A 22,799-nucleotide genomic window follows, 5' to 3' on the forward strand; every position below is an offset into this window, starting at 1 on the left:
CAGGTGCAAGCAAAAGAAAAAAAAATGGCTTGCACTCGCCGGGGTTCCGCTTTCATTTATTTATTGCCCAAATAAAACTGCAACACATTGTGACACATCGGACTTTCCTGGCTCGAGCCTTCATTAAGCAATACAGAGTACATAACACCAGATTCTATAGTTGATCCCATACACACTATATAAAAGCGGGACATAGGAGATCACCCACCGATCTGTGAAGTCCCATTTTGAAGTCTTGAGCTCACCCACCACCAAAGTTTAGAAAATGAACATTGTGCTATACTAAATAAGACTTGCAATTAACATTTGAGACTTTAAACTCATGAAAATGTTTTACTGAGATTATAAAGCAAGTGAGAGACAGTCATTTTATTGTCTTTGCAACTTGAGGAGTTGCAAAGACAATAATGTGTGCTAGGGATGCACCGATACCGATACTGGTATCGGGTATCGGGGCCGATACTGTAAAATGTGTGTGTACTCATACTTATAAAAGTTAACCGATACCATGAACCGATACTAACTTATTTCATTAATCAGAGGGTGGCTTGTCATTTCTGTTGTAGTTTTTTAGATTGGCCACTAGGGGGACATTTCGCGCTAAACAGGCACAGGGTTAGGCGAGTGAGACTGGCGGCTCCAGATAAAAAAGAGAAACTGGAGGCTGCTGTAGCTAGGCTAAACAAAATGTCAGCAGTGTGGAACAGCCAACTTTAACTCAGGTTTTGGAAAAGCGATGAAAAATGTCAAGAGAAAATCTACGGGCGGTTTAAATAACAGAGGCTCTGACTCATTTTATTGCTCTGGATGACCAGCCAATGCTGGCCGTGGAAAACATAGGATTGCACCGTCTTCTCAGCATACTCGAGCCGCGATATGAAATTCCCAACCGCCCATTATTATTCCGAAAGCTCGCGACGGTGCCAATAGTTCAGTGGTATTTTGTTAAATTACAATGTGGAGACTCTGCAATAATTTAACAGAAGTGCTTATTTTTCACTTGAAATTTTTTTGTGGTCATTTTTATTAGGATTTTATTTTTTATCGGCAGAGAATAAAATAAAACCTGTCTTCCAATTCATTGCATTTGTGTGTGTGTGCGTGTGTGGTAGAAGTATCGTTTTATGTACTCTGTATCGGCAAGTACTCATATCCAAGTATCGGTATCGTATTGGTTTGTAAAAATTGGTATCGTTGCATCCCTAATGTGTGCCTTTTAGCTTGTTTCAGTCACAAGGCTGTAAAATAAAGTGGCAGTGCCAGAAACTGCAGTTCCCTTAATGGCCACTTGAAGCGAGCCCTAAATGCGAGGTCCCATTGACTGCCATATTAAAATAGGTCCTCCGTGAAGTTTGCTTGTGTGTTAAATTTCGACTATTTTATTATTGTTCTTCGCAGTTCATACGACCCATTGACCAAGCCCACTCGCCTTAGCTGATAACCATCTTCTTATCCAAATATGGTCTTTTCTGACTTCAAAAAGCAGAGTCCAAAGACAGTTTGTGACATCTTTAGATAAGGGGACAAATACTTTCAATAAATCTCTGCTTATTTTCATAGATTGACTCACTGCACATACTTTGAACTGTATGTTTATGTGCAGATGTTAGAGTTTTATTTAAAACATTTTTACTCGTATGTTTACATCAACATCCAGTGTGCGGTTGAGTCGTGAGAATAAAAAACCTCAGATATGATAATTCGCTGCACTTGTTCCACTCCTTTTATAGGGTCCACATGATTACTTTGCATATGTGTGTGTTTTCCCGGCAGCGATCCTTGCTGTCAGCAGACAGCCTATTTGTTTATGACCCGAGTGATTTATGCGTCTATAAAGATGCTTAGCGATTCTCACAAAACAGTCAGTATCGCAGCCCGAGTCCGACTTCTGTTGTGTTCACAGGGTTCACTCAGCTTTAGGAGATGTGCAGGCATCATCTGAACGTTTTTAGATGGTGTTTTGTTTCAAGTATAAATTTTCCTGTTATGTTTTGATGTTGTACAAGAGGTTTGATCGTTTTATTTTTGAGAAATCTCTGTTATGCATTTGTTTCACGGACAAACTAGTTTCTGAAGTGGACAGAACAAAGACAAAATGAGATTAAAACAAAAGATAAAATCGGTGTTTTTGACATTATGAAATGTAGACTAGATATTGGTAAGACATATAAGCACAGTTGCTGTACACGCAGTACATTCCAGGGTAATTACATCACATCATTATTAGAGAGAAGCCTTCCTGTTGTGAACAAGAGATGGAAAAATTGAGTCCTGTGAGAATAAGAAATATTCCTGCACTTAAAAGGAGGCAATCTTTGTGTGTGTGTGTGTGTGTGTGTGTGTGTGTGTGTGTGTGTGTGTGTGTGTGTGTGTGTGTGTGTGTGTGTGTGTGAGTGAGTGAGTGAGCGATGGAGCCTACACCATCGACACGTTAGGCTGGGGTTGAGCTTCTTGTTAGTTGACACTGACTCACGCTGTTAAATCCTACTGAGGAAATGTTTGTGTGTGTGTGTGTGTGTGTGTGTGTGTGTGTGTTTGTATCACAGTGTAAGTGAGTCAATCAGTTTGCACAAACTGTTGCAGGAAACTGTTCAGTTTGACATCAGCAGTTCATTTTATGACAAACACATGCTCGCAAACCACTAAACACAAGAGGCTGGCAGGATACACTAGGCCTCGCATGTGAAAGCTCACAACCACAGTCTCCCTCTTACACACACACACACACACAATCAATGTCAGGTGGTGCGTGTGTGGTTTGAGGCAGAGCCCCTGCAGGCTTTCTTATAAGTTATTAACAAACCGGTGACAGTGAATCCTCAGACCTCTGCAGGGGCTCTACTGAGCTTCACACAAACACAAATGCAACCTACACAGCAGGAAGGATCCTCAGGCAGTGTGGGTCCTCATCGTCTCATTGTGCCTCTGAATCTATTTTCCAGAGTTGTAATAGTCACACAGGATGGCATTTACCTTTCTTTGTGACTGTAACACACAATTCCACCCCTCCTGTAAGGGATGTCTTCTTGTTTGTGACTAGATGGCTGCAATATTGTTTATTGGTTTTCTCTCTTGTGGGAGACATTATGTTATCCCAGATAGGGCTGTTCGATATAACGATATATATCGGATGATGATATAAAAACGTCTATGTTTCATTTTATGCTATCGTTTGTTTCGTGGTGTCTCAAAATAAACTGTTTACGGCAATATTTTTTGATGGTCGCTGTAGTGGCTATATTAATGTCCTAAAGTTCTCTCTTTCTCTTTTATTTAACATAACCACACTACAGACGGACAAGCGCCTGTTTTTATGCGTTGTCGTTAGCAACAACGACGGTAAAACCATCGCGTGTCCGCTTGTTTATTTTCCACATAAACCTTTCACAATAAAGCTCAAGATCCTGTTGAGACTTTTCAAAATAAACTGAATCACGTTTATTAAAAGGAGGCAATCTTTGTGTGTGTGTGTGTGTGTGTGTGTGTGTAAACTCTCTGCATACTCTCTCTAGTATGCAGAGAGTTTACGGATGAGAAGCAAAAAAAGAGTCGTCAGGTGCTAAAAAATAAACCTTAGACTCAAACGTTAGAACAGGCTTTTCCCCGCAGCACGCCGTGTAATAAATACTCACAAAGAAAACGGCAGCGTTACAACTTATGTCTAAAAATGTATCGTTTCATGCATCAGTTAAAACACTCGACTCCAGGTACACGACGCCCAGCTGGAAGCACTTCACGCAAGTCGAGCTGCCCGAGATTCACAGAATTTACAGAAAATGTTAAATTTTTGTGACTTATATCGTTATCGGGATGATAGATGTCTTATATCGGGATATGAGATTTTGGTCATATCGCACAGCCCTAATCCCAGAGTGTAAAAGTAGGAGTGAGGGTGGAGATGGCAGCAATGATTTTCCTTGACTATAAGAAACAAAAGCAGGTAGTACAAAAATAAGAGCTAATTAGAAATAAACTGTTGATATACTTCATATTAGGTTTTAATAAATATTCTGCTCTACGAGGGTTATCTCAGTGGCTGGCTCCAGATTTGTGTTCAGGAGGCCTCTCTACTTTGAAGATTAGGCTTGAAACTTTCATTTTTGATTAAGCTTACAGTTAGAGCTGCATTAGGTGACTTCTGCCATCCCTTAGTTACGCTGCTATAGACTTAGTTGCTGCGGGGCTTCCCCTGATTTCTGATAAAACGCTTCCGCTCGCCGTGTGTGTATCTGAAACTGCTTCTCTTTCCTGAACCTTAAATATGTCACAGCGGATGGCTGCCTTTCCCTGAGCGCCTCCTGTCTGTCTGTCTGTCCTCTAAGGTCCTCAAAATGTTTCTTTAGTGACATCAGGTCCTCATTTCAACTCTGTGCCAGGACATCCTCTCTCACCTTGCTCTCTTAAACCTCTTAATGCTCTGCTGTCATACTTTCACTGACTCCTCCTGCTTCCTTGACACTGCCTTTTTTTCTTTCACTGCCATTGCTATGCTTTGTCACTGAAGTGTTTAGCAGTCGCAGCGCAACATAAATGATCATTCAAGTTCACAAAGATCGGTTTGATGTATAACCTATCGTTACTGACAGATATCACAGTGCTGATGAGTCCTAACGTGGCCGCTTGAACTTTGGCCAAGACCCACCTACAGTTCAGCAAAGACGCACAACCAGAAAACACACCTACGTTAAACTTTAAGCTGAATAGCTGAACAGCTCAACGTTAGTTAGAAATGAGCACGAGATGTGTCGCTCTGAGGTTTATTACCACCCTCAGAAACTAAAGCAAATTGTGGTGTACTAACACATTGTGTTGTGGGTTTCTTTCTTCTGCAGTAAGGCCCATGTGATGTGTATGTTTATGAATTATGGCCGGTGAGAGCTCCGTGTTGTGACAATTGTTTCTGTTGTCATTTTGGAAGGACAACAGACAGGCTCCGTCTCTGAGACAAAGAGAAGTGTGTAACTATTATAGGACACATCCTCTCAAGTATCACTCATCAGTCTTTCAGGGACTGTGTGTAAAGAAAATTTGAATCAAAGTGGTTTTCATGTATTTGGTGAAAGGACAAGGTGGTAAATATTAACTAGAAAACAAATGAACATAAAAATGAATCATTGTTAAAACGTCGCTTTTCACAAATACTGGATCAGACGTTCTAAATTCTGAAGTTTATTCCAAACTTTCCTTGAATGGTGATCTTCAGTGAAGTTACTTTTAGCCCGAGATGGGGCTTAATTTTCAGCTAGTTTCTAAGAAGCTGGCTGAAAATTTACTAGCTGTTTGAAACTAATATTTAGGGGAGAAATATTCAAACCCAATGTTTTCAGCCTTTCTCGCAGGTCTGCTAAATATACATGTGTTTTATGCATAATTCCCTCATCCACAGCTTTTTCCGCAATTTCCAGTTTGACGTCTGCTAGATTTTTAAATAAAGGTTTAAATAAAGGTTTGCTTCACACAGTAACTTGGTCATTTTTACAGTTTTGGTTATTTAAAAAAAGACGATGGGCATGAAAGTGTTTCTGTGCTGCATTCATTTTTACAGTTAGACTCTTAAACGTTTCCCTTGTGTTTTAAAGCGGTGCGCCTGCTTACACCTTGAGCCTTTCTTAAGATCCGTGAAGGACGTCAGAAAGAAAACATTTTGTGCAACAGGGCAGATAAGACTGATTTACCTGTGTCAAAGAATTTGATTTAAGGAAGTCCAGTGAGGATCAAGATATGTAAGAGATAAACAGCAGAGAGAAAATAGTTCCTAATAGTACAGAGTGCTCACAACAACATTTAAAGATTTTTTTTTTTCTGGAAAAATAATGTTACTGCTCTTAAAATGTATTCTCAGTGGTTTGATGGTAAATGGCCTGTATTTGTATAGCGCTTTACTTAGTCCCTAAGGACCCCAAAGTGCTTTACACTACATTCATTCATCCACCCATTCACACACTGGTGATGGCAGCTACATTGTAGCCACAGCCGCCCTGGGGCGCACTGACAGAGGCGAGGCTGCCGGACACTGGCGCCACCGGCCCCTCTGACCACCACCAGTAGGCAACGGGTGAAGTGTCTTGCCCAAGGACAAGACTGTCGGAGCCGGGGCTCGAACCGGAAACCTTCCGATTACAAGACGAACTGCCAACTCTTGAGCCACGATCGCCGCAAGGCTATCACCACATGATCACCATGAGGCTAGTGTCACTTATGGTTCTCACTCATTGTTTTGGGCAGACTAGAGCAGAAAGTCTGAGCTTTTATCTCATAGGGGAGCTTAAGAGGGTTTCGTAATTAAGGTTTGAGACAGTTTTTACTGCAGATCTGACTGAGACTTTTAAGAAAGACTTTCTTCTCATATCCCAAATCTGAAAAAAATGACTTTGTTACCTAATAAACCAGCACTGGTGGACGGCTAATGAAAGTGCTCTGCTTTCATGATGTTTTCATGTCATGACTGTGCTTTTGGTCAGTGCAGATCCAGGAAAACGGGTCTGACCAGAGCACCGGCAGACTTTACACCTCTCGCTTTTGTCCTCTGCCTCCCTCTGTTTCTATTCTTTCTCTCCTCTCTCCCACGTTAACCTCCATTTAAATTAAACGGCAACCGTCCAGCAGCGTGTGTGGCTTATGTCGCTCGGAGTCAAGCTTCAGCATGTTTCTTTTTTGTTTGGTTTTGTTTTTAGCATGCATATGTTTCAGGCTCACTATTTGACCTTTGCCAGTGTTCACGTACACACAGACACGACTAACATGCCAGGAGATGATTGACATCTTTCACAGCTCTGATATACTTGTAAGAGGCAAAACGCTGGTGGCAGAGCAGGTTTAACAATTTCATTAGCGGTCATAGAAGGAAGTCTCGCTACTGTAAACCTTGTATACTTGTGGGGCAACGGTAGAGAAGTTGTTCGAGGGATGTCGAATACTCCTGGTGGTTGTTTGTTTTCTTTTCTGCTTTGCCAGCAAAGGAGAACAGTTAGAGGAGGCTTGCAGCGAATGTCCGCTCGTCTTTCAGTAGCGGGTTGTCCTTGATTAAGGCATTCGACCTCCGATTACTCTGCAGGAGCCTGTGGGTGCAGTGAGCAGGTGTGAATGATTCTAACCAGACAAATTTGGACCAAAACATTTTGCCAAAGGGAGTCGTGCCAAGTCAACGTAGCCTTCAAAATAAAGCTAAAATGAAAATTCGCCCACTGAGAGGAAGGATTGTCCTAATTTGGGAAATGTAGTTTGATTTTGCCCCCATCCACCTAAAACATGTTCTTGAAATACAAATTTAAATCTAAAAGGTCAAATAGCATTACATGTTAATGTTGGCTTGTAAACTGTAGCATGCAGGCATGTGGGAGTATCCAGGACAAGCCTGAAGGTGCGACTGTACCTGAATACCAGGCACCAAAACATGTTTAACATTTGCACAGCCATTTGATCTCCTACTGTGTTTAAGCTACTTTTGACTTCTCCCTTATTCTCAAGGAGTCACCACAGCAGGTAGTGCTGCATATTTAATTCTCTGCTAATGCAGCCCTAAATGGATTTATGTCTCCTCCTGGGATCGAACACGTGATCTTTCATTTGTTAGATGCACTAGTGCAAAACTATAATTTGTAGGGTTTTTTAATCACAACTCCCACTGGAATACACTCAGACAGGTCACTGTCAGGACACCCCCACTTCAAAAATAAACTACAACAAATACGAATCAAATACAAATACATTTTCTTTAAATGAAACTTTACCAACACCCTCATTCAGTATAAAGGTGGAATTTATGCCTTGATTCAGCCATGAATCCAGCTGATTCATCACTGAGCCCAACCATCACTGGCATCTGATTGCGTCTACAACAAGTCAATACAGCTAATTATCAATCTATTACCAATCAATAACAAATGATAGCTTTTAAAGCAAATAAAACATAAAGATCCAAATAACCGTTACAACTGCTGCTCGTCTTTGGCATCCATGAATTGTCACATTTCTTTTTAAGCCATGTGTTTCTTTTGAGAATCACTTGTACTTTGTTGTTGTACTTTACTCTGTGTAGAACTGAAAAATACATGAGTCTGGCAAAAAGGGGGGGGGAGCTGTGATTTCACACTGTAAAAAGTAGCTTCCCATTCTTAGCTGTGTCCCAATTCCTAGGAGGCATCCTTCCAAGGACCTGTCCTTCGCGGTCTATGTAGGCCTTTGATGAGCAAATAGGTCGGAAGTACAAAGCTGTGAAATGGGACGGTCTAGCCTTCAGATTTGCGTCACCAGCTGTGTCGGTGGACTTTAATAAACTCAGCCGTCTGCTCCTCGCTCCGTAATATATAACAGGACATTGGAGTAAATTCTCGACCATCTCGCGCTTCTGTTTGATCAGTTTTCTGTTTGACGTTTATTCAGCTGTGCGAAAACTCTCACCGTCATCTCTTTGTGCTCAAATCTGCTAATCTGCTGCCACTATTTGCCGTTATCCCCAGTAGGGTGATAATTGGTTCACTTGTGTATGACATATGATGGCGTGATGGTTAAAAGCTAGACTTCAGAAAAGCGTCTGCCAATTAAAAAGTGGCACATTGTCTCTGGGATGGGGAAAGGATAAAAATGCTGTGCAGTTTCAGATAAGCTCGAGTCACCCTGTGCTGCAGTTAGCAAGCAAACAAAGTGTCAACTAATTAATCACCTGACAGGTCAGCTGATGATTGGTCATTGTTTACTGTCCTTTAGATGTTACCCCCTCTGCACCCTCAGTTCGTCAGCTCGCTGTATAACACACAGTTTCACAGGAATACACATCAGCACCATATGTAACACATTTAACCCAGTTAACCTCAAATCATGGTTCGTGTGTGTGTGTCTTTCTCTCATCTGTGTTTATGTTAATCAGCATTTTTATCAATTCAATCACCAGATTAATCATTGAATTATTTGCAGATCAAATAAAGAAGTGGCACAGCAATGATGAAATAGTCTTTTTTGAGAGCAAACAGAGTATTTATTTTAGGAAGAGCGAGACCTCAAAAAGATAAACAAGGCTAAATATGGATACACGAATCAGGTTGTATGTGGTTGGTGTCCTAATTGTTTCTAGAGTGTTAGACGAGCTGTGGTGTCGATTTCTGTTCTGATCACTTTTGACATCAGTTGTGAAACGCTTCGGACCGATGTTGTAAGTTTAATTCAGCAGAGAGTTTGCGATCGAAACCGCCCACCTGCTAACTCCAGTGACGGATACACTCTCTCGCCCTCTCATCTCTTGTAACAACAAAGCCAGGTTTCTAAATTGGCACGCGCCCTAAAATAGCACAATGGATGGTTATAACAGATTAATTGTGTTTGTTGGCTGCTCGTGGTGAACCAGGAGGTCTTAAAGGGAAATCCACAGATAATTAAGTTAAAACAATCATTTCTGATTGTTAGGTTTTTATGATTTTGATTGCTGAGTTATTAATCTGTGTCTGCAGGTTTTGCATGCTGATGATATGCATTTTTATCCACATAAATCCTTTATAAACTCTAAAAAACTTTTAGAGCAGTGCTTACCTTCTGGTTTTGGTAAAGTTGACAGTTTATTAATGTCATTTCAACATTAAACTGAAATATTAGCCAAAGACATAAAATATTTTATGGCTGCTGTGTTTGGAAGCTTTAAAATCTGCACAAAAATTCCAAATTAGGTTTAATCAACACTTAACAGCAAGCTCATTCAGATGTTAGAATTTAAGTCTAAGCTAATCGTCCTGCTGTATTTGTCACTGCTGTAAGCACGGCCCACCCTCCGTCCTGTTTGCCCATCTCTTTCTTTTGTTGTCCTTTTATTTTACCACCTGTTATGTTTTCATCAGCTCAGTCCATTTGCAGCGGGGTGGGAGGATGGAGTGAAGGAGGGATGGCAGCATGGATTAACTGTGCTGTGTTGTTGCTGCAGTTCACACATTCCAGCAGGACGATCCGGGCCAACTGCCTCCAACACAGAGGCCTCCTTAACCCCCTTCTGTCCTGTCCTCTGTCCTCTTATCCCTCCATCTGCCTCTGTGTGCCCCTAATCTCTCTTCCATATCTCTTTACAAAGAAACTTGTGCTACTCTAACTCCCCTTTCTCTCCATTGCATCACATCCTCCCTCTGCAGACAGCAGCATTGCCAGATGTGTATCATGTTTCACAGTGTTTATTGACGTCTGATCAAGCCCAGAGTAAACCTATTTCTTCCCACAAGTGATGCAAAACATCTCCTGAGTATGGTCACTAATAACTGCTATACGGCTTTTTCACCTGCTATTGCACCGCCCTCTAGAGGCCAAATTGTATAATTTCATAGAAAAGTAAAGAAAGGTCAGGGCTGCTCAGCAGAAATTATGATCTTCCAGTGCTTTAGGACTTAATTAGGGAAAAGGATTGATTGATTTAACAGAAAGTAAATCAGTATCTCCAGTAATATTTTTAATCAAAATGACCAAACATAGCCAGTGAGTCTGTTTTTAAATATCAGGAATTCTTCCTTTTTATTGTCATACATGATGGCAAACTGGAAAAGGCTTTGAAATACTTGATGGATAAAATCAAAGTAATTTTTTTTATTTTTTATTTTTATTTTTAAGGTGCGTCACACACACACACCATTGCTGTGTCGTTATATAACCGACACTGGGGTTAGCGTCTTACCCAAGGACACTACAGCATATCCAAGGACTTCAAATTCAAATTCAAATTCAAATTCAAATTTTATTTGTCACATACACAGTCATACACAGTACTATATGCAGTGAAAATACGATAACAGTGACTTGTTAGCCTGCGATTAGCGAGAACAGGGATAATAAGAAATAAATAAATGCCTTTTAAATAAAAACTCTCTCTCCTTCTCTTTCACACATGTTTAATCAGTTTGCTGAAAGTTTAGTTCTGTCGTGAGGATATGACCTCGTCTGATATGCACAGCCCCAAAGTGTTCACTACAGAACATTTACATGCCTCAAGTCATGACTTGAGGCATGTAAATTTTAGAGCCACGTTATGTTTCGCTGCATTTATGTCAAAACGAGTAAGATCTTTTGTATTATTTTCATAGAAACATTAGCTTCAGATTAAACGGATAGCTGGAATCTAAGAACATAAATGTTCCAAAATGCTGCGGTCATTTAAATAAAAATAGGTATTTTAAATCATCTATTATGTTTGCCTTCATTTTTCATCGGTTCTGAAATATTGCATGTGGCTCAGCACAAGGCTTGAGGATGAGTTTGCAGAGTAAATCCACATGAACCGAATGAATGACACCGTTGCAGCCTTAACTGTTAAAAAAACATAAACGTCTGTCTTGATTTTGCAGGGTCGAGTGGAGGTGGAGGCTGGAAATGAGAACATGAAGTTTGAGACCGGACCGTTCTCATACTATGGCATCATGGCACTCAGTGCTCCCACACTGGGTGAGTCCAGAACACATTACTGTATTTCACACACATACAAAGAGCATTACACCAATATCTCAGCTGGTACAGACGGACAGCTTTGCAACATTATTATGTGGCCCGGGATTTCTTTTCAGTGCTTTGTTTTAGTGCGACACAGCATGTTGCTTATCATATGTAGTATATGATAAATAAATTAAATACATTTAACAGCTGAAAGTTCTATTAGCGTATTAGTGTTGGTTAAATAGCAAGAAGGAACCACTACAGAGCAAAGTGTAAATGTTTACAGGGACAAAAAAGAAAAAGCATCTAAAAGTACACAAAAGTACACAGCACTCTTCTTTGGCCCGTCCCCCAAGTTCCTGAAATTCAGTCTTGTTTTTAAAAAACCAAACATACATATAAATGTCACCAATCAGATCCCTGCACTTTATTCCCACCTTGGAGAGGAATTAGAGGTCTTCCAGCACCACCTGGTGCACAGTTTAAAACATTACAGTTGGCAACTTCAAAGGACTCGTAAAATACAGTCTGAAAAATAAAATAAAATAAACCTGTGAAACTATAGCGAGGAGAGCTTTTTGGTACCGTGTTTTGTGTTACTGCAAATCGCTGACCTTTTAACTTACATTGAAACGTTTTTAGCTTGATGGGAGTGGTGTCTTCCAGAATCATAGCACCACCAACATCAGGACACTAGAGGTCACTGAATGTTTTGAGTATGAAAATGATCTCAACCGGTGAATCACCTGCAGGTCCCGTACGTTAGACGGCAGTCTCAGATTTGAGAGCCTCTTAGAGTCAATAAGGGATGCACCAACGTGTGCTGATACCAGGGTTTAAACATCACACCTTGACCAGTGGTCAATGTTATTCCCACGTGACTTTAAGCTCTTTACCACACAATACTTAAACATAAACAAGCACAACTGATTCAGTAACAGATAAATATGATGGGCTCTCTGATTTGCAGATACCGACTGATATATCAATAAATATGGTGAATATTGGCCAATAACAATATTCTATTGACATTTGGTGCCTCTGGAATGAACACAGTTTAAATTGTTTATTATTTAAAAAAAAATAAAGTTATTAAAATTGTTGGCTGGCAGGAGGGAACGTACAAAGCAGCATGTCAACCATCATGTGTCACAACAGGAAACTGTATGTGTGCGAGTTTCTATTACTGCTTTTTTTCATGCACACAGTCACAAACGTTTTGTGCTTGAGACATTTTCATCGGATTCACATCATTTGTTCATAAACACTTGGTGCACCTCATAGTAACTTATTACATGTTTCATATTTGAAAAACAAATCTGAAAACTCGCTGTTTGTCATACGTGAACTGCTGGCAAATTAGAAGTAACCACAGGTCACGTACTTCATGTAGCTTAAGAGTTACAAACATGTAATGCACGCTCATGTTTCTCACGTCCCTCCAACAGGAACTATGTCTTCATTTGTACCATGTGTTTCTGCACGTATTCAGCATTAAAAAAATAATGTTCGGGGTTCACGGAGGCCATGGGATACCGCATGTATCTGAAAGGAGAAATGACTGCAACAGTGATTGTGAAACAGCTTTGTTGATGACTTTTTTTTTTTTGCCTGTCCCATTTGGCTCATTTGCCATCAGAATTATCCCAGCCTTGCCGTAATGGTCTATTTGATTCACGTTTTATTGTTTATTTTATTTTATTTTCACTTGTTAAATACGGGACAGACTTGACAGGGGAAAGAAAGGGGAGAAAGAAATGGAAAGAAAAACAGCGGAGAAGAGGGACGGGGATAAAGGGCAAAAATCAAAAACCAACAAAATAAGCAGACAAAAAATACAAATATCGATCACCTGGATCACCTGTTGATAAAGAAAAAAGAGAAAACAAGCAGAAGAAAAAAAAAGAGCAACATAATAAACAACATCACGATGATCTATGGGAATGTAACAGTAAATACTAAAGATTAAACATTATTGTGCAGCACGTAAGATCGACAGCGCACAGTGTGCTTTGAGGTAGGAGCCAAAAAGGGTGTAGTTTGTGTGTGTGAACTGCACCCAGACCCAGGTAGTGTTACCCTTTTCCCTGGGGTGGAGAGAAGCAGACTGCCCCGGCTCGGCAGCAGCGGGGAGGCCCCACTTTCCAGACCCCGATCGGGCGGCCATCTCCTCCTCCTAGCCCCCCTGCTCCGACAAGCCGCAGAGAACGGGGGTGTGTGAAGACTCCAAACCTCCTTCCGCCCGCTCATATGTAGTGTTGATGCATGTGTGTTCTAAGGTGCATTTAAAACCCAGGAGGGCATGGGGCTACCTGCCACAGAGCAGCAGGTAAGCGCATAGTCCCTCCTGATGTTGTTGATGACTTTTGAACTCTCTCCCTTCTATCATACAGTGTCTCATAAACTCAAGCTTTCAGTTCATTCAAAACTTGTCAAGATCCGTAGTTCAGCACACAAGCTGGACCCAGAAGCAGAGACAATACGCCAAGGTGCACGCGAAATAAACGTTATTTCTAACTAAGGGTGTCCCAGAAGGGTCAAAGGAAAACACGCCGAGTAAATGGGAAACAAAGGGACCGGGAGATAAGCAACTCGGGAACGCTGTAATCAGGACCGTGGGAGGCTGCAACAGAATGAGGAAGAGAGTTACTGGGAAGCGGGGGAATAACAGCATACGCGGGGTAGAGTTATTAATCTTACGATCAGGGCTGGGCCGTGGGAACCGGAGGGAGGGGTGAGGGTCCGTGGGAGAGCTGCAGGGAAACAGAGGAGATGATGACCAGTGGTGATCCGAACTCCAGGCGGGCAGGAGGAGGCTCAAAACACGCCGACGGTTACCTGAGCACACAATGAAAGGATTAGCGTTGTTCAGAGCAATCAGAGTTTCACAACCACCTTCACCTGGGGACCAAGTTACCGCTGAAAGGTGACTAACGGACTGGCGTGGAGCAGCTGGCTGAGCTGGGTTAAATAGTCCACCTGACGATCGCCTGGAATGGGACACAGGTGTAGAGTCGACAGCCACACCCGTGGGCGTTGGCATCCCATCAGCTCCTCGGACACCGGGCTGCGGACCATGACAAAATTTCCTTCCTTTCTCTGCCAGTTTTATACACGGTGTCTATTTCTGCTTGTATTCAGTTGCCAGCTTATCTCTCTGCTGTTCAATCGTGCCGCATCAGTCTTTGCAGCACATCTGTTCAGTATCTGCGGGGAAAATCTCGGTGTGCTCACCTTCGATGCTGGGGTCAGACGAGATATCAGCCTGATAGCAGCTTGATCTGACAGATGTGGGACGTTGCATCAAAAATCTTACCAGAACCCTTTTTACATAATCCAGGATAAATACACTCAATCTAAAATACTGCAAGGCTGAACGGGTTCAAATGGAGCTTTTTCAATGTGTTTAGCAGAAAAGCAATATGAGAAAAAATGTACATTTATAAAACTTAGATAAAAGAAATTAGCTGGTAATATGCTTTAAGGACTAAAGAAATAAATTCATTCTGATATGAAATGAATTATCATTTAATGTTATACTTTTTTCCCCCATAACTCTGTTAATATATTGAGACCCAGATGAAGAGATAACACTGTGTTAGTACTGTGTTACTATGATTTAAAAAATGAAGAACTAAAAGTCTTTCGTTTTCATTCCCAACAATAAAAAGTTGTGAAAGAGAATAAGTCAGCTTTCTAAAATCGTATATATATATCTATCTATCTATAGATATATAGATATAGAGATATAGATATATAGATATAGATATAGATATAGATATATAGATATAGATATAGATATAGATATATAGATATAGATATATATAGATATAGATATATATAGATATAGAGATATAGATGTATCTATATAGATGTATCTATATATAGATATAGATATAGATATATATCTATATCTCTATATATATATATATATAGTAGTATATATCTGCACACACATGAACACACAATTGGACCAGAACACCCTTTCAAAGCTCTACCTCCTCCCTGTATCCTGCAAAAACAATAGCCTTGATTATTTTTAGTCATGTTTTGAATTTGAGTATATTTATCATGACGCTCAAAAGTATTGACAGCTATTGATTACTGTAAAGTGTCAAATGTGAGCACCAAATTAATGCCGGGTTAGATTTATAATGTTTTATTATTTAGTACTTAGTATTATTAAGAAGCTCTATAAAATAAAAATAAACACTGTTTTCAAACATTGTTGTATTCATTAGTTCTGATCTGATGATCTGACATAAGATTTTCATGATGACCGTACCCTAACTGATTCTAATAGATAAAACTTTTTGGTGCTCAAATTGGCATGTGATTAAAAGTTACGCTCCAATTCTGTCTGATCACCATTGCAGGGAGACTGTATGGACAAAGCTAAAGGCTACCTAAACATTACACCTATAGGAAGTGTTCAGCTTTTGTGCTGATGTTAATGCCAGAGAAATATGGGAACTGTGTGGTTATTGAGTCAGCAGAGCAGCAGCACGTACACACTAATGCTGCGCCGCAGCGTCATGTGGTCTGCCACTTTGTGGCTGATTTGCTGTGGTTCCTTTATCTTCTATTTTGGTAATACCACTTACAGCTGAGAGTGAAATACTCAGAGGCATGGCCCAATACTTTCATCCACATAGTGTAGGCTGTGAAAACCCCAGAGCGGTGATTGAGTTTCAGTGTGTCTAACATTGCCACATTAAATGACAAATTAAATCACAATGAATCAGCATTTAATGTGACATAAATAATCTGATTTCTCTTCTGTATTTCCTTTCAGTTCCATATTCAGAATAAGTGGTTTACTCTCTCAAGTGCCTCAGATGGTGAATCATGTGAAATGCTTGTGTTTTCTTATTTTCCTTTGTCGTCTTCTGTCACTCATTTCATCAAATTTCTGATCAATCAGACTTTCAGAAGAAGCTGAGAAACGAGAACCTGAAAATTTCACTTCACCTGCAAACGGTGTAACCCGACGTGTGGTCATTCTTTCAGTGGAGCAGAGTTTCTCCCGGTTTTGCATGTCCTTGTCCAGACTGGAAGCAGATCTGTCTCTCACTGACTGTCCCTCCCTCGCCTTCATTCCTCTGCCCCCTCTGTCTCTCCTCATCAATATTACCTCCTCTATCCTTCTTTCCTTCCTTCTCTCCTCTCCCAGTGGCTGCACATCGTCCTCGTCGCCTCTCCTTTAAGAGGTTTTCTCTGTTCTCTCGGTTGCCAGGTAAACGCCGGCATGTCTGGGTCCTTTAACACAAAGGACACATGGGGCACTGGGTGGATGGGTAGAGCTTGAGTAGAGGGGGGGGCACTAGCTTTGACTCTGTACATGTTGGGCGAATTGATGCCGGATCACTAAGAGAAGAGAAATTCTCACAGCAGTGCTCTTTGTGGGTTTAAATAATAGATCACAGATAAGACTTTTATATACAGTCCTGTAATTTTTGCTCAGTCCTCACCTGTCCTCACATCGCCATTTGAGTGCCCAAAGGTGCAGCACGTTGAGGTTTCAGCCCACAGATCAGAAGTACAGCGTTAGCTTTCTTCTCTGTGTGATTCAAGGCGGATTTGCCCTTTAAGGAGAGCAAAGATTTAGAGGATAACAGCTACTTTTTGGCAAAGAAACTCTTTGATCAACCAAAGCAACCTCCATCATAGCAGATCAAACTACGTCTGCATTTTATTGTTACAATTTTGGGCAGTAAATGAGCAGGAGGAAAGAAGAAGATGATAAATCAGTGTTTTCTTAATGTAGGCCAGCATTAATTTAAATTTACTTCATTGTAAACAACTTAATCTCTGTTTAAATTAACCTGTTATTTGTAAAAATCCGTTAAATCGAAGCCTGATCATCATCATCATGATTTTTAAATTGATTGAAACCCAGTGAACTCGATGCCCCAATCAAAAGTCAGGTTTTTGTTTAGTCACAGTCACATGTGTAACCAAAATGGCAATAACTTACCTTTTGACAACCTCTACACCAAATATTAGCCATAGCTCATTTTTAACCCCTAAATATTTGAATAGGCTCGGCTTTCAAATAGCAGCATCAGTTATTTCAATTATATGAAGTGTAAAATAATCCCAAATTGTCTTTATTAGTCTCAAAAGTGTCTTTAAGGGTGTTTTCAAAAACGTTTTTGGATAGTTTGCTTTAGGCTGTTATCCATGTAAAGTATGTTTAGAGTGTTTAAAACTCGATTGGAGAGACTTGAAGATGGATGATGGAGATGTGGAATAATGTGACTTGGTGGTTAAAGAAAAAGAAGGATTTTGGTCTGTACAGTAAGCTAATTTTGCACATTCATTGATTCATAGTAGCGCCGAGGCGATGCAAGTGTGAAACTGGCGTCTGTCGAATTTTTTGAAATAATGAAAGTTGATCAAAGAGTTTATCAACCAGAATGTCAGCACACATCTTAAACTGGGGGGGGGAATGCGGGGGGAATAACACGATCACGTGGCATATCTAAAATAAAACTCAGAAGGACGGGACAACATCATGAGATGCACAGAAGGGACATGAATCCCCTCGGGGGTTAAGCTGTCTGCTCTTTGCAGACTCTGCTCCTGATAGCTTCAGATGGGGTTGTCTTCTGTTGGCATCGCATGAGATTTTAAGTATAACTGCTAATGCAATTTAAAAAAAGAAAAACACAATGAGCTCCCAAAAAGATCGATTCTCTTCATCTGGACTGTTTTCAATGGAGAATGTGGAGCTATTAAGATGCAGCATGTGAGCCTTTTAATTCAGCTCTTTTTGTTGTCCTTGACCTGACGATGTCACGAAAACACTCGTTTCAAATAGACTAAATAATATTAAGAGCTGTAATAGACTGTAGTGTTTTTAAAGCACAGTAAGAAAAAAAATTAAAATGGGTGTATGGTGATTGTTATTTGCCTTACTGTTAAAAGCACCGACTCACTGTGCGAGCACTACTTCACAGGTAGAGGGTAGTTCTTTTAAAATTTTCAGTTTTGTTCTCAAAGATCCAGTAGGAGACTTTTTGGGGGGTTTGACACAGTGACCAGATCTCACAATAAGGTTTAAAACTTTCTTATGTTTTTAGTACACGTGGGCACAGTTTTATAACATCAAAGCATCATTAATAACTCAATCCAGACTAAAGAGTGGCTCTGTTCATCCTACTACTGAGCACATTTTGAACACAGTAAGTCAAGAAAAATGTTAAAAATGACACTTACTTATGTCATTAAATGAGTAATAATGAGTAGAGAGATATCCCTGCCCCCACACCTCTGATACGGTTGTAAAACTACGTATGTGCTAGGCAAACAGCATGATTGGTTCATACTTTTCCCATTTAGGCTTTCAATTGTGTCTTTGCAGGGAGGGCCGGGGTATCGCTATCTTTAGCACTCGCGTTTTTAGCTAGCAGAGAGCATATGTATGGGGGAGAAACTTATGACCTCATTAAACACTTTCCTTATGAGCTTATGAGTTTCATTTTCAAGTGTAATTTAATACATTAGGATGACTTTTAGAAAAAACCATCATGATGTATTTAGAAAAAATTAGACAATAAAGCCGAATATGCTTTATCATTCCTCTCCCTTGAGATAATCAGATCCACTCCTTCATTGTTACATGACAGTTTCACAGAACTAAGATGATGCAAGTTGAGAATTCATAATTCTCACAGATCAATGGGATAATGTCTTTTTTTAAAAGGTACTTTTATATGTAAAGAAAGATTTAGAAATTAAATAGGGTGCTAACTTGTGAGTGGTTGAGTGTCGTTTTCAGTTGTGGCTGCATAATAAGTTGACAGGATACAACTAAAGAAAGGTTCCCTACTGGATCTTAAAATGATTATTTTTAGACAATTATTGTTTCCTGATGAAGTGACATCTAACCACTAACTTAAAAAGTAGCCATAGACAACCAGGATTAACTTTAGAGCTTAATTTCTTGAAAGCTAACACACTTGACATGTCTAGGTAAAACCGTTTCCTATGACTCACTGAGGCCCCCTACTGGAAGACTCACGCCAACTGGTAATAAAACACATCTGGTAATGAGCTTGCGTGTGAAGCGCGTGTGTGACACATCCAGGAGTATCATCAGCTGGATGACGTCCGTGAATGTCGTCATTGTGATTACACTATGAGCGAGCAGAGGGTGAACATAACAAGTCTGAGGGAAGTGGGAGGTGCATGCTGCATGTTATGGCCATCTAGAGCTAAACTGAGCTGAACTAATGGCTAAGCTGTACTGGTTACATTATGATTGTTATTATGTGTCACTTTAAGGAGTTCCGTGGAGGTTATTGTATGTAACTCTATACGTCATATGCTCTTAAGTTGAAATAATGTGTCATTTAATCCATTAGTTTATTATTGATTAGCTCTGACTGGGAGTATTTTATGTTTTTCTCAGTTTTCTTTCATTCTAAGTCAAATCTTTTACATTTTTCAATAGGACTTAAATTTCTGTGACTCTCAACCAGTTGCTCTTAGAACTGAAGAAGCTTCTTGGATGAACTGTCTTCAACAAAATTAAAGAAGTCCAGTCATTTTTTTAATATGTCACACAGAAATATTAATTATTCTAAACACAGAAACCTTTCTTCTATCAAAAATTGAATGTGGGAAAATTTTGTCCAGGAAATTTCCACCTGGAAAGTTTTACAATTGTTGACTAACCAGTGAACAGTAAAATTTGAGGTTTTCAGCAGTTATCACTTGAAAATGTGACACATATTTAAACATTGACTCACACTTATGTTTAACAGATTACAGCGTCAAATATTGCTTTCAGCTCTCTTAATAAGTTAATAAGTTTGATGGTGCTCTTGGAAAACTTTTAGATGTTGTTGGCTTTGAGCACAGCAGGATGCACGTCTTTGCTTCGGTGCATTAAATACCTAAATATTAACTACCTTTTTTCTCCTTTACTTTCATAGGTTTAACTTTATTTCTTTTTAGGTGTTACTGCTGCTATTGCTGTGCATCCATTACACATTGTGTGTCACTAATCACTCTCACTCGTTAATTGTTCTTTATATTAACCTGCATTTGAAGCTACACTGCATCTTGTGCCTCTGAGGTCTCCACCATCAAAGGCTTTGAAACAGTAACATCAGGCCCAACCAGCGGCATGGTTGGCCCGATAGGTGTTTATCACACAACCCTGTCTTTAAATGCGTAACAGGACCTGGTGCTATTAACCTTTCCTGCGTGTGTGTGGGTGTTTGCAGAGTTTCGTTCACCATCCCATATCAGCGGCTTGAACCGAACAGCCTCGATGAGCGGAGCCGACCGGATGGAGTCACTTTCGGTCAGCGGCAGCAACAGTCAGCTCAACAACAGCATCCCCATGCAGCAGTACATACCAGACTTCTACGTCCGAGCCCTCACTGACCTACAGTTTGCCAAGGTTGTTTTTTTTTTTCTTACCTCCAAATTAGCAATCAAGGCCTTTTTTCACCACATGATCTTTCTCCAGGGACTAGAAACCTTTTGGGGAAATCTTTCCGCCATAAGGACCAGAGTCTAAATTATGTTTTAGAATTCCATTTATTTACTGAACTTTTTAACCAGTTCATGGGGAGTGGGTGGAGTGGGTTTGAACAAGCCTTTCCAAAGTTTATGCAGGATTTATGGTCCTGTGTTGGTTACCATCTTTGGCTATCTAAATAGTGGTCATTCAACCAATGCAGTAGCTTCAGAACATGATGATGCTATGAATTGTTATCTCTGTGAAGGTTCTCAGTCATCCAGGTCATCGTAGTCTAAGGAGCTTGGAAAGAAAAGCGTCTGGACTTCTTTAAGTTGCTTGAAGACGTTTCACCTCTCATCCGAGAAGCTTCTTCAGTTCTAAGGTCAAATGGTGGAGAGTCCCAAAACTCCAAAACACAGACTTAACAATGTGGTGTATGCTGTACAGTGCAGTGAGGAATGCCCAGACCTCTACATTGGAGAGACCAAACAGCCACTTCATAAACGTATGTCACAACACAGAAGAGCCACCTCCACGGGACAACACTCGGCGGTCCATCTGCATCTAAAGGACAAAGGACACTCTTTCGATGATGCCAATGTTCACATTTTGGACAGAGAAGACAGATGGTTTGAAAGAGGAGTAAAAGAAGCAATTTATGTCCACTGTGAGTGACCATCTTTGAACAGAGGCGGTGGTTTACGACACCAACTCTCTGCCATCTATAATCCAGTTTTGAGATCCCTTCCCAGACGCCTTAACGCCCACTGACATCCTGGGCCATCTGACCTCAGGAAATCACATGATAGGGTGGGGCTAGGTTTCACAATGAGCTCACCTGAAACCCTGGCTGATTGTGACCCACACCCATTTTCACACCTTGGCTCATATGATTAGTTAGAGGATCTTTAGGGGGTCCATTGTACCTCTCGGTGGGTCACTCCCACAGAGCTTAAATCTGGGACTCTCCACCATTTGACCCTAGAACTGAAGAAGCTTCTCGGATGAGAGGTGAAACGTTTTCAAACAACTTAAATAAGTCCAGGCGCTTTTCTTTCCAAGCTCCTTAGACTATGAATTGTTATCATTCTTACTGGGTGAAAAGCTTGCTGAACAGGAAACTGGGTTGAAGAGGAAGAAATGCATCAAAATCATATATTAGAAGCAAAGACCGTAACCGCAGTGGACACTTTTAACGGTTGGTTTCGCATCACTGCAAAGAAATATATCATAAATATTTTCTTCTCTGCAGAACAGACCAAGCTAAAGGACCTACACCAATACAGCGAATGAAATGAGCTTATGTTACCAGTTTTTCTGGAGATTTGTGACACTGCTGACGGTAAACAGCTACAATATGTAGACATGGGTCTATGAAGTTCTCAAAAGTGTAGGAGCTCTGGGAACTAGTGCTGCAAATAGTTCTGATTTTTATATCAGGTGGCATTTAAAATAAATATAAGGCTTTGACCTATCAGCGAAGCATTGCACTTGTTTTACACTCGCCATTATTGCCTTCACAAACAGATGTGCATGCAAGAAGTGACATCACAGCTTCTGGAATGGTGTCTTTGGTGACAAATGCGTGATTGTGTGGGTCTTTACCAGCATTTCAATGGAGTTCAGAGATTCCCAGTTGATACAGATGGATTTGAGCGTGCAGCTTTCTTTGCAGAAGTCTCCAGCAAGTGTGGTGAACGATGGCAGTGCTGTGGTGATGTCCCACAGTCAATATAGTGAGAGGGAAAAAGTCTAACAGATGGACTGACCAGAAACATACATTTCCTTGCAGCGTCAGGGAAAAACATTTCATCACATGCAGCAGACAAAGGGAATGATTCACTTTAGCCTCTTTGTCAGTAAAGAAGTACAGAGTTTCCTGGATAAATCACCTGCACTATCCTTACATTGATCCAGTTAGACATCA

General features: G+C 40.5%; 1 protein-coding gene across 2 annotated transcripts in view; it reads left to right on the forward strand.

Annotated features, from left to right (window-relative positions):
* cnnm4b (cyclin and CBS domain divalent metal cation transport mediator 4b) overlaps positions 1-22,799 on the forward strand; it is a 53,338-nt gene that overhangs the window by 26,116 nt on the left and 4,423 nt on the right. Inside the window, exons 5-7 of one of the 2 annotated variants that reach the window (XM_085180273.1) lie at positions 11,310-11,406; positions 16,568-16,630; positions 20,631-20,809. In XM_085180273.1, coding sequence (XP_085036399.1) covers positions 11,310-11,406; positions 16,568-16,630; positions 20,631-20,809 — 339 coding nt within the window. The remainder of the gene's footprint in view (positions 1-11,309; positions 11,407-16,567; positions 16,631-20,630; positions 20,810-22,799) is intronic. The other variant, XM_085180274.1, reaches the window with a different exon arrangement.

Source organism: Neolamprologus multifasciatus, chromosome 12, assembly GCF_963576455.1.
Source record: "Neolamprologus multifasciatus chromosome 12, fNeoMul1.2, whole genome shotgun sequence".
Lineage (NCBI taxonomy): Eukaryota > Metazoa > Chordata > Actinopteri > Cichliformes > Cichlidae > Neolamprologus > Neolamprologus multifasciatus.